General features: G+C 41.3%; 1 protein-coding gene across 4 annotated transcripts in view; it reads right to left on the minus strand.

Moving 5' to 3' along the window:
- Positions 1-12,922, minus strand: part of DOCK5 (dedicator of cytokinesis 5) — a 112,262-nt gene that overhangs the window by 32,264 nt on the left and 67,076 nt on the right. For all 4 annotated transcript variants that reach the window (XM_040651614.2, XM_046903398.1, XM_417678.7 and 1 more), the window contains 15 exons: positions 12,766-12,838; positions 11,156-11,298; positions 10,637-10,762; positions 9,954-10,078; positions 9,511-9,609; positions 9,300-9,372; positions 8,396-8,499; positions 7,523-7,715; positions 6,877-6,974; positions 5,856-5,945; positions 5,172-5,272; positions 2,832-2,966; positions 2,345-2,456; positions 1,200-1,270; positions 190-296 (listed from right to left, as the gene is read on the minus strand). In XM_040651614.2, the coding sequence (XP_040507548.1) occupies positions 190-296; positions 1,200-1,270; positions 2,345-2,456; positions 2,832-2,966; positions 5,172-5,272; positions 5,856-5,945; positions 6,877-6,974; positions 7,523-7,715; positions 8,396-8,499; positions 9,300-9,372; positions 9,511-9,609; positions 9,954-10,078; positions 10,637-10,762; positions 11,156-11,298; positions 12,766-12,838 (1,650 nt within the window). The remainder of the gene's footprint in view (positions 1-189; positions 297-1,199; positions 1,271-2,344; positions 2,457-2,831; positions 2,967-5,171; positions 5,273-5,855; positions 5,946-6,876; positions 6,975-7,522; positions 7,716-8,395; positions 8,500-9,299; positions 9,373-9,510; positions 9,610-9,953; positions 10,079-10,636; positions 10,763-11,155; positions 11,299-12,765; positions 12,839-12,922) is intronic.

Here is a 12,922-nt window from a genome sequence, read left to right on the forward strand (position 1 = left end):
CATTGCAGAAACACTGAACAACAAAAAGTTCCAGTTCTGGAGCCACTAAGGCAAAGAATATTTCTGCAGATGGATTTAATTGTGGACTACTGCTGGTGATTGATCTAAATGTGTAAATGTGAAAGACATTTTTGTGTGCAAAGGTGCACAGCTCCGCAAAGAAATCAGAGACCTCCATTCACTACTCACCAGGCTGCTTAAACAGGTCGCTCTCAACAATCTTGGTCATGCAGTTCAGCTTCTGTCGAACCAACTGATTGTCAGGAATACTTTGGATGAAGTTGCTGAAGAGGTTACTAACATGCAAACCACAAAGCAAACAGAGCATCAGCATTTTCACCCAGTGCGTTTCCATCCACACTTACACTGCCCTGCACCTGGGCAACTCGAGCAGTTTTGCTACTGCGTTGAAAGTCTATTTTCTTATTAACTTATTTTCTACAAACTTAGCAAAGCAATCCATAAAATTGAGCCATACCCAGAAACTGCAGGCAAAAGGCTCTCAAAGTAAAGTCAAAGATATGCCATAACAGCTTGTAAATAGGAAATACTAAACATCCCCCATTGCCAGTGTAAAATAATCATGGTCTGACACAAAATGAAAGCAGAATTTTGCACTGCTGAAACCTGAAACACTGCTAGGCACAATGGCACATCCTTCCAGATGCCCCTTTCATCACAAGTGATGACTCATGTTAATCTTAGACTCCATTAAATTAAATTCCATGTACATTTGCTGTCTGTCTGCTGTTGAGAGCAAATTATCTGTGTCAGAACAAGGAAGCATGAAAGGGAGGTTCCTGGTAAAGCTATGAATGCCAAAGAAGAGAAATCCACAGTGTCATGAATTTCCTGAAATAATACGACTTTTGTTTTCTGACCAAGGCTATGTCACACATTTCAGTTTACCTCAGAAGCAATCATTAAGAATTGGAAACTTGCACGTTTCCACACACGGCTCTCCAGTCCTTCAATTTTGGTTTAGAACAAAATCTCAAAGCTCCTAAGAAAAAGCGGTTGAATGGCATAGACTACTTGGATGTAAACCGAGCTGCTCCAGAGGCTTGGAAGGAGCTTCCTACAAAATCATGCACTACATGCATGAGCACATCATGATCAGAGTGGCTGTTTTTAGGAAAGTTTCCCACTTTTTTCCCAGCTGATGAGTTGAGTTTGGAGGACGAACTTAATATGGTTACCTCAGTTGAACAGGATCAAAGACTAGTTTGACATCATTTATGATGCTTGGCAAATACTTTAAAGCTGCACCCTGCAAGAAAAAGAGAGAGACATAAAGCACACATGGAAACTGAGTGAGATTGGGTAGTTCATTCTGAAAGGGTGTAAAGCCTCAACAGCAATGCCCATGGCTCACGTGGCCAATCTAGTTCTGTCAAGAACAAATATGCAGACACCTGCGAAGATTTGGCTTGAGATCAAATCTATGCGTCCAAAAAGCCTCCAGCAACTGCAGCACAGGGTGGAAGTGAAGGAGGAAGGATTCAGATCCAAGTTGGTCGTTTTTTTTTTTTGCAAACATCCTACAGTTCCAGGGATTAAGCTCCTTCAGCATGTCCACATACAGAGGAATAAATTAAACAGTTCCCACAATGGCTTTTATAGATGTAGCATCCAAGCACCTGGGTGCAACAGTAACTAAAGGCCTCTGGGTAATGCTCCATGGCTGCTGCCAGCAGGAACTCCGCTTATACTAAAATCAAAGCTAGACTTCAAATGACCCAAAAACTCATTCAAAGTCTAGACTCAATCCTTCCTTTAAGCAGAGAAAGGCATATGGTTAGAAGAACTGAAACAAACCATCTAGAGCACTCATTGCCTTTAGCAATTTAGCCAGGCTTACTGCATGGTTGCTCTGCTACTCCTTGGAGCCCGAAACCAAGGTATATAATCCAGTCCACGCCATAAAAACAAGCAAGTATACAATCTGAGATACATTTAGGAACCATCTGCTTTTTCACTACTTTCATTTCCAGCGTTGTGTTCATTTTTGCAGTGGCGTAATACTTGCATCACCATCACTTGACACTAGTGGTTGAAGAGCCTTTCATGCCATGCCATGTTACATCTTAGTTGGTTGCTAGCTTTCATCCTAGCAGTTGCTGTCAGGTTTTCAGCAAGAAACACATCTTTATTTGATGAACTTTATGGTTTAAATGCTTTTTTTCCTTTCACACTCAGCACTGCAACAGACTTTCTGAAGATTCTGGTGTGACTCATCTGAATGGGATTATGCACCTCAAAGCTTGACCCTTTTTCTGCCTTCCCCCAAATGTATCAGTTGATGTAATAAAAGGTATTAGCTCTTCCTGCAAATTATGCATACCTTAATCTTGACAGCCTCCTCTAAAGGACGGTCCATGAGGACATTGAAGGAGAAGAACAGCTTGCGTATTGCATCATTAAATTCATCACCATCCTCACTTTTCCCATAAAACCTACATAAAACAGAAAGGGATATAGTTACACATGTAAATCTAGGCTAAAAGAGTCACAGCAGCCAAAGTATCATTTTATACTTTGGAAGAACATCTTACAATTACCTCCTTCTTCAAAGAAATGAGTGCAAAAATGGCATTTGGGGTTCTGCAGTTACTATGGGAGTAATTTCCTGATGAAACTCGTAACAGAAAAGCTGCATTTCTCTAACTGCCAATGCCTCAAAACCCACTTAGGTTCCAAGAATCAAGTGGCTCATTTCTGTCTTAAAATGAGTTTCAACAAAGCTGAAGAGTATTCTTTCCAGTGATACTGACTGGAAGGACTGACTTCCATACAGAGACACAACGAAGATGACAGTGACAAAGCCTCACCTCAGGTACAATATTCTCGACTGAACGATGAATCTGAAGAGGTATTTCAAGGCTTTCAGAGCAGCAAACAGCAATTCTGTCTTGCTGGAGTCATCAGCATTTCCCACATAACAGTTCAGCACTTTAGTGAGTTTCCTTTGGGAAATCAAAAAGCGGAATAAATAAAGACAGAGTTAAATTTCTGTGCATGTTCAGCTTCCTTATTCCAGAGAGGATCTACAATCTAATAATCTGATAACAGAAGTTACTCTTTACAGCTTATTTTCTTCTGAAGCTTTTGGCTTCCTTGGGGGCCATGTTTTTATGTCCAGTTCCATGGACGAACCATGGCTCCACGTCCACCTACAAATCCCAGCTGTGCTTTTCTTTTTCCCTAAAACAAAAGAATCAGGAATTTGGAAGACCCATTACTACTTGAAGTGGACTAACACCTTCTGCATGTGCCAGCTTTCTGCTGCACAGAGCTCAAAGTGCTTCTCAAGCAACACTAGAGTTCCATAACATTTGTAAGTATTCACTATCCAGTCTCTCCCGAATCAAACGATGGGAATCTTACTGCCCTTCAACCAAAATCCTCTTCATTAAACAACTCCCAGCACTCCAAGTGGTGTGTGAGCAATAGATAAGTATACAACAGCTTCTGCACTTGCTCTGCGTCCCACACTACCAGCATCCAATTCCCTGCTTTGTCAAATTCTGGCACATGGAGCACACAAAGGACACCACATAATATCATAGTCCACTTGGCATTATGCAAATATCACACTGTCAGGCTAAGCTGGAAAGCAAGACAAGGGAACAACAAAGCTAAGATGCAGCGTGTCCATTAATCAGACAAAGAATTTTATTTATAGTAATGAGAAAGAAGATGAAGAATTTTCCTCTGGGAAATTTTCTTCAGGCTACAGGGAAGCAGGAAAGGAAATCATCTGCACACAGTGAGTGCAGCCAGAACAAGGAAGAAGAAAGCAATCCAGGAGGGGAGGACTTCAGAGCTTTGCTGTATCGTATTTCCAGCCAGAGGCTTCATACTCAGGGCTGGGAATTAACACCTACCATTAAAAATAAGAAGGGATTTCTAGAGGGGAAAAAGAGTTTGGTTTTTTTTGCCTCTAATGGCCAGAGTTCTAAATTTTGAGTTCCTTGTTACCATGAAGGTAATCACCGTTGGGCTCAGGGGCTCCAGAGCAAGGGGAGCTGGAGAGTCAAGAGGCCTGGATGTTGCTTCCATCCTCTCCTCCAATTTCCTACACAGCCTTGGGCACATACCCACAATAGGCACTTCAACCAATACCTCACTTTAAGCACACAAAGTCACCAGGCTGCCCAGCAGGACTGTAATTCTTCACCTGTAAGTAAATAAATTCTGGGTATCGTCAGCTTTTTCCTTCCTTAATGAACTAAGACTAATGATTGTGAGCTGAATTCTTTCAACTGCTTTGAAGTCCTAAAATGCAACTGCTACAGGAAAACAAAATTACTCCCATCGTCCTCAACCACATTTCTGAATGTGAAGAACTGCAAATTTGTTCTAAATAAATGGCCACCTACTTGAGAGTTTCGATATGTAGAGCATAACCTGTGCGTGAAAACCCCCATCATGACATTTGGCCCTTCTCTAAAGTCTGTGGCCACCACAAGCTGCCTGCTGCCTGCTGTTGGCAGATGGGTGGGAGCAAACTTCATTTTAGTTCTGCTACCATCAACCACAGCGTCAGCCACGTATGGTTCTGCTTCTGCTCCCCATGACACCATTCAAACATACCACAAAGACTGCAGCCATACACAGCATGTCAAACTTCCTTCTGCTCAAAGTACTTTGAAGGACCTGGGTAGATACCAACAAGGCAAAATAGTTCCAGCAACAGCAATGCCTATTAGATCAGACTTTTAATCAATTTATCCTCCTTGATCAATTCCCCCAGCCCCTGCAGTGACTTACAATGACATCTTCCATCCAGACTGACTGCAAGAAGCCTGCTTTTGATAGGAAAGCAGGCTGAAAAACACAAAGACCCTTTTGTAGCACGCACACACGTGCACGAAGTAAAGTGTGAGTACTACAGGTCAAAAGAGGGTCTGAATCACATGCCCTTAATGCAGCATTTGCCATGCCAGTAGTCTTGTCCTTGCAGAAAAGAATTCTGGCAATGGAAACTTTTAACAAAGTAAAAAAGGGTAACTGCAGGGTTTTTTCTTTCCTGGAAGCAGAGAAGAATAGGACAAAAAACAATCATCTGGGGTCTGTGCCGTTTTGACCACATTAGTTTAATTTGCTGTCAGTATCAGAGAGATGCTTTCTAAAGGTCAATCTGTGGGTTTGTGGTTACCAATACTTACACGTATGCGAGAGTTGCACTGAAGTGTTTGTAAATGTAAGTTTCAAGTACAGGGTTGAAATGCTGAAACTTTATGTCTCCAATCAGAGAAATAATAAATACCTGCCAAAAAAAAAATTAAGAGGAGAGAGATGATACAGAGATGCACAATCTTTAACAAACTGCAACACAGCTTAGTCTCCAATCACGTCACTGGTTTTGTTGGGTCCTAATTCTTGTTGATTTCTCTTTCTAATAACATTGATGCTACACATGTCCATGTATTGACTGAATGCTGTGGTACGTGTGACTACATCACTCCTCAGAAGGAAGGTAGGTCATATCAGCATTTAGATTGGAAACCTTTACAGACAGTGGAAGGTACTTCATGAAGCAACAACAGCGATACAGGAAGCAATATTACTTGTAGTCATTATATGACAGTGCCACTGCATAGGATTTTAAAGGCTGAAGGCTGTTTTTCAAAGCTAAATGATTCTTTTCAAGCTGGAACTTGAGATTGTGATCATTTGTATTCCAAGGGAACGCTCAGTCCTGGTTAATACAATGACACACATCAGAGCTAGGGCATACTGTCCTCACTGGCCCCAACCAATGTAAACTGGATATATTTGACTTTACTTTTTTTCTTCAGCCATCAAGTACATACTTGCTGATCAGCACCCAAAATCCACCAGTCACTCACCAGTGCATCGAACACAAGGAAGTCATAGGTTTCATTTTCTGACATTTCCATCATTATGTTGAAAAGTGCATCAAGAGTGTCTTGCAAAAACTAGAGGAATAAATAGCAGAAGTGTCAGAAAAGAGTACTACTTCTGGAACACTGCACAGGAGTCTGTTCTTTTGGATCATGTTTCCCCTCCAGCCTAGCTCAGTTGAACCGTAAAAGTCATACACAAAAGACCATTTTTAAAGGGATCTTAGCCCTTTTTTCATTCACATGCTGGTCATGATGATCATCCCATTCTCAGTTGTAAGAGCAAGGAGGATCTTCTCTTATCACCTCTGACTGACCCCACTTCATTTCTGCTCTACTGCCTTTTTAACCAGCCTGTCCTGCAAAAGCAAAGGTCACTCCAGAAGAACTGTTGAATAAAGCCTGCACTAAGCTAAGTCCACGTTGTTTCAGTTTGCACTGGACCAAATCAACCACATTTGTGAAAGACCATGCCCTACTACAGCATATAGAGACTGGTTTGCAATGACACAGCACTTAACTTTAGTTGCTGAGCAGTTAGAACAGGTAAAACCATGGCCTTGCATAATCTGCACTCTGAACTACAAGAAATCTTACCTCCTAACTTCCCCAGGTTATCTTCTGTGGTGCTTCCCAACCTGCTTCCCACTCTGACTAGAGGGTTTTTGAGCCGTCTGCATTCTGCTCTTAGAGCCATAGCAGGGCCCCAAAGGAGGTCCAGAGCCACTACTGAAAATTAACTGCTAGGCTTTCCATGCATCTTCTATTTTGCAAGGACATGGGGGAAAGTGAAGTCACCACCACCTGGATCTCATAACATAGAGCTTCTGCAGTTCTGGTGAATTCAACTAAGAATGCTTGGAGCAAAGGATATATTTTTGTTCTGCCATTACTCAGCAGCCAGAACAACAGCTACCCCAGGCCATACAGGGATCTTTTGGGTACAACACAATGATAAACCTTCAAAGTATTTGCACAACAAGAAGACTCAAATCTCTACGTGTACCTTTACAATTTCTCCTCCTTCCACCTCCATTAACTTCCTTAGGTTGTGGGCAATGTTCTGAGAGTTGGAACGCCAGTTCAACAAACCCAGCAGGTCAACTAGCAAGGACAGAACATCAGCAATTAGAAACAGATTACAACAACACAGCTGACTTAATGGCTGCAGAACAGCACAGAATAAGTACCAAAGGTTATTTTTAGAAGCAGCTTACAAGGAAAAGTCACACTGTGTTGTACAGAAATTTACCTTGAGGTGGCTCTATTGTCTTGGCAAGAAAGTGAGCTTTGCTATTAATGGAAAACCTCGGTGTAGTTTGATAGCATAAAGCATTCAGCAGACAATTTTGCAGGATTCTCATTCACTCAGGAGAAGATACCTCAAGCCAGGACATTTATTAGAGTATATGACTTTTCTTGTGCTCTGCTCCGTGTTTGCTTTAGAGCAGGAACTCTAAATGGCAAATAAGAGCCATACTGATGCCAACAATGCTGGGACTGGGCTGTCATTGATGCGTGAAGCAGCAAGATTAAAGTTAAAGCAGTAAGCTCACATGTGCCACAGTGCCAGAGACATCTGCAGAAAGAAACTGCCCTTCTAAATTCAAACACACAGTGTGATACCACTGGGATGTTAATACAAGACCTACCATTCTGGGTGAGTTTGGTAGAGCAGATTAAAGTGGCAATCTGGAAACTGTCTTTAGTACTGTCTTTGTTGGGTGTAAAGTTGGCTAGATGGTGCAGACTTTTCCCTGAGGGGGTCTCCTTCTCCTCCATCTCCACTTTTGTATAAGGAAGAGTTAAATAGCATTTTGCGTCTTCCATTTTCTTGTTATCACCCTGTTGGTTGACCACAAGAATGAGGAGGGTTATCTCACACACTGAGCACATCTCTGAACTCTTGCAGTTCTCATCTGCAGATAGATTACCCACATAAACACTTAAACACAGGGATGGCCACGGAAGGCTTTCAACACATTTTCATGTCTATAGTCATTTACTTACATTGTTTGGATTTCTAATTTTAAGGAATAGAAATTGCCCACACAGTGCCAATGAATTCAGCTCTTTGAAAGAGTGAATCAAGTCACACAATGTAGGAGTTCAACCCACCCCATCACGCTGTAGCTTTCTACAGCAGTGCATTAGCTTCTTCCTTTTACTGCGATGAAAGACACCACATCTCTCTCCCTGTCACACACTGATCTTCTAAATGAGGTGGTGTTCACCAGGCGTGTTCGCTGCTTGCTGTCTAGGTGAATAATTTGAGAGGAAAGGGACTATACAGACGCAGACTTGTATGTACCAGATTTGTGCCCACCAAGTCAGAAAACCAATCCCTTAAAGCTGTGCTGATGGTAACTTACAAAAACAGCCTACTCTGCCATCATCCTGAAAGAAATTATTTAACATTTCCACAATGATACAACAGTGTTTACACTGCTTGGAAAAATAAACTCAGTCAAAAGAGATACTTTCATTAGTAACACCAAAGTGAGGACTGCAAATGCCAGAGTTACCTTATAAATAATCAAGTTGTGCTTGCCATCCTGTAGCGTTGTCCCATCTGCATTCATCAGTTTCACAAAGCCCATGCCAAAAGCTCTCTCAGACTTATCCCTAGCTGTAAGTAGAAACAAAAAAATTTTATTAGGAATTATCTTAATTATGTCCATACTGTTCATAATTCATGCAGCTTCTTTATTTAGCATCATCACAAGATAATGTGATGGAGGTAGAATGTTTCATGGTCCACAGTAGAAAGAGCTCATCTAAGGGCACTTAGCTGACATCTGCAATTCCAAAGAAAAACTTCCTCTCTGAATCTTCCTTCTCCATGCAATTTCAGTGGCTAGTTTTTGCTAGATGGACAAATACAATTGTGCACACAGATTTTGCTTGGGCTTTTGCAAATTTACTTGGGAGCTATAGATGCAGAAGTGTGTCACTGCATTTCTCAGCTGCCTTAAGAGATTTATTCCAAGAGATCAGTTTGACATTACTGATCCTGTTTCATATGGTTCTGAAGAAGTCTGATGAAGTTTTGGCTCTAAATTTCTCATTTGCCTTTCACCAATGTAATCAGCAAACCTCCTGTAAGATCATTAGACTGAATTGGACTGAATTTTGTGAAGGTCTCAGAAGAAATTAAAAGCACAGCTATACGTAGAGAAGCATTGACAAAAGTCTTCCAAGGGGGCTAACACTTTGCTCCCCATTCAGCTCCAGTTTTAGAACAAAACCAGCACTAAGCCTTTTTTTTAAGGCTATCAAAAGCCTCATTTATTTATCTTCGCTTCCAATTAAGTCCCAGCATTGGAAACAAGCAGAATGCAAATATTACACCATCGGTAGAAACTCAGAAAATCTCAATGGAGTAGGAAGAGTGCAGTGTTTCTGCTGGTCTTCTCTTTAGATACTTACATTCCTGTGATGACCGATGACGAAAAGTGAATCTTAAATGGCAACGACTGACTTCCTCTATTGCAATGGATACCTACAAATGACAGCACATCATCATCAATTTACAGGACATTACGTTTTTAAATCAGTTTGATATAATTTTCATTAAGTGATTTTAAATTAGGTCTCTTTTCTACACAAAGAAGCAAGATTATAAACTAGGCACTCTTACCTTTACTGTTTCATACCAATATGGTTGCTTGACTTGATAATAAACAACAGACTTATACTCAGAGACACCTTCGTAACCAGCACCAGGATGGATAGCTTTCTTTGGAAAAAAAAAATCAGGGTAGGGGGAAAAAAAGAAAAGGTGAGGTCTAGAACGAAAGACAGAAGGTATTTTGAGTTGAATGTTTCCAAAGCACAGAGCTTGCAGAGTTGCTCAAAATCCATGCTTTACAGTCAAGGGAATTGTGTCACTTCTCTTACTCACATCTGTGAGTAACACAAAAAATTACTGACTTCAAATGTACTCATGGAGATCTCCTCTCATCTCTCATTCATTATCATGCAGTCCTTGCATACGATTGAAGACTGAAAAAGATCCTATGCACCAGAGCTACCACCTATCCAAATGAGCAGCTTTGTTATCTTCTGCAACAGCCATCATACCTCTTGGAGATTGCCATCCTCGTCATGTACAGACATGGTGACTTCTACATTCTTTGGAGTCTTCTTCTTCCCTTTGTCAAACTCTCCTTGGATCAGGGTGACATAGATATCATTTCGAACATCACCTAAAATTCACAGCACTCAATGAGTTCTTTTTATTGTATGCTGAGTCACGGAAGTTCCCCAGATAATATTTAACATCATAGGGTAACACATCATCCTTTTCCTCTTCATAGCTACTGAAAGCAGCTAATTCATGGCAGCCGACATCACACCATTTCAACATTTCCAATTGTAAAAAAGTTTTTACAATGTACCACCCTCTTTTTTCTTTCAGAGGCCTCTGCCTTTATGTAACATCTTTTTAAGAGCAGTGAGCTGTATAGTTCTAAAGCACTTTTGAATGGATAAAGCAAAGCAGGGTCAGAACTGTAAGCAACAGAATTCTCTCTGTGACTAAAGAGAGATTTGCTTCCAAGGGGTACAGATGCTATTGTTTTTCAACATTTCTCAAAGAAAGCATTTGCACCAAAAAAAAAAAAATGGACATCAGCTTGAAATACGAAGTAAAGTAAAAACAAATTGGTTTTAAGCTGTCTTTGATACAAATCTGCTCATGGCAGAAACTCCAGAATTTCACGTCTCTTTGTCTCCACAGAAGAGTGGAAGAATACGGGACCTACCAGGAAGAATTATCTCAGGGAATCCCATTTTGCGAGCCACAGCAGTCGATCTGTCTACAAGGTGGGAAAAATCCTTCTGAACCTGAGCTAGGTCACCAGGAAGCAGCTTCAGGGAGACCCAAAGACCTAAGAAAAGAAGGGTAACATTTACTTACTGGGGTAAAAACCAGATATACGAGAGCAGGAGAATCCAGTATGAAGTACCTGGAATATGCAATCAGTGTTCACTTAAAACAATTTTATGTCCATATTTGATAATACAAAATAAAAGGAGATCAGTAGCAAGCATCAGGTAGAAAAGGAGGGTTTATTTTCACTCAAGTAAGAACAGATCCTATTTTTAATCTCTCTAGCTCCCAGAGTGCTGGGATGACAGCCATTAGTACAAAGATCATTGGTTTAGCTTGGTGAAGATAGCAAACTCCAGTAAACATCGATCTCTGGACTTTCATGAGCCATTTACTTTCCTCTGTAAGCAAGAGGAACCTTTCCCCACACCAGCTTTTCACATTGCTGTACCTTGCCCTTTATGATTCACTTCCTTTGCAGCGATGACTTTGTTGAAGACAGAAGTGAGGGGCTCATTTTCTCCAATCACATGGGAAGTTATCAGCGGGGACATAATTAGCTGTCGCTGTCTGATGTATGTTTCCATGGCAATCCTGAGAAGAACAACAACAGACTGGGAAGTGGATAAACTAACATCAAGCATGTGCTCTGTGAGACAAGGGCTGGCCAACAGCTAACTGTTTTCCAAGTAGCGTAATTACTTCTAAATTAAGACTTTTTCTTCACCTGCCTAAACCCAACTGAAAAAAAAACATCTGAACTCTCATCAGTGGTGGTCTAGGATTAGCGTAAGTAACGTGTGCCTAGTTAAAAGCTCTGTGAACACATTCTGAACCAGCAGCCTTCAGGACAACCACAAAGGCAGCCAGTTCTACTTTGTTCCTTTTTCCATCCACAGACTGCCTTGTAGAGCAGCTATAGCTATGGGGAACCATGCAGGAAAACAGCTCAGCACGTGGAGTCTCTTGCTCCCATTAGATGAACTGAGATCTGTCTTCAGCTATGCCTCAGAGTTGTCCCCAGGAGATTATGTTCATTAACTAGCCTTAAATTAACTTGACTAATGACACCACAGGAGTGTTGAACCTGTCCCTAGCAAACACATCTAGTGAGCCTGGATCTAGAACCAGATTACACTCCTGTTCTCACACCATCAATAATGAACTAAAGCACATACAAACATTCCCACAGATTCCCCACCCCTGTAGAGGTAACCAGATTTGGGTCTAAACTCAATCTGATTATAATAGAGGAAAAACAGGGGGGAAAAAAAAAGAGACTCACATTATTCTGCAAATTTAAATGCATCCTTCTTTGCAGTCTTGAAGGTACTAAAATGGTAGGGACATACAACAGCCTCCTCTGAAAATACCTTGCAACAACATTAGCTATACCAAATGGATTGCTATATTTAGGACAGTAATAAGCTGAGTCTACCCAAACAAGCTCCATTCTAATTACTGTAATGTGCTGAAAAAGTGAGCAATGGGAGAGCAGGCAGAACACACACAAGTTCTAGCATTACAGAAATGCACACCACAGTGGGGCTTGGATTTCTTTTCCAGGAAGAGGGAGAAATCTCCTTCTTAACTCTTTTCTGACTCACACTTACCAGGCAGCCTGGAAAGTTACTGGCTGGCAATGCCCAGGGAACCACACAATGCTGGCAACAAGGAGCTGTGCTCCCTGCCTGCTCAGGTGCTCCTCAAAATCTTGCCTCACTTCCATAACTGCTTTTAAGGTCACATCCCCCAGACCCCACATTATTTTGCTCTCTGCTCTTCCTTCTCCCTTCACATGATATGGGTACCTACCAACTGCAGCAGCACTACCAAGACTCCCTAAGTAACTTACTGTATAGCCATGTAAATCCAGGGGAACAAAAGCATCAGAGGACTGACAAAAATCTTTTCCTTCAAAAAGCTGACTACTGCCATTAGCTAATCTATTTGTAGAGACCTTGGTAAGCTGCCAGGCTCCCATACAAATTTGTCCTTCTCTGAAGGACAAGTGCCCTAAACGAGCCAGATACGTGATGAACTCCAAAGCATAATACTTACTGCTGAAATGGAATAAAATGTTGCTTTTCCTCATCGTCCACCTTCCCATGTATGATATCTGTTATGTCCATCACTGTAACGACACAAATCCAACACACAGTTCTGCCAAGTGGTCAAAGAGAATACAGAGAGAGCTCTCCCTGTCAGAATGGAAACA

This window comes from Gallus gallus, chromosome 22 (assembly GCF_016699485.2).
Source record: "Gallus gallus isolate bGalGal1 chromosome 22, bGalGal1.mat.broiler.GRCg7b, whole genome shotgun sequence".
In the NCBI taxonomy this organism is placed as follows: domain Eukaryota; kingdom Metazoa; phylum Chordata; class Aves; order Galliformes; family Phasianidae; genus Gallus; species Gallus gallus.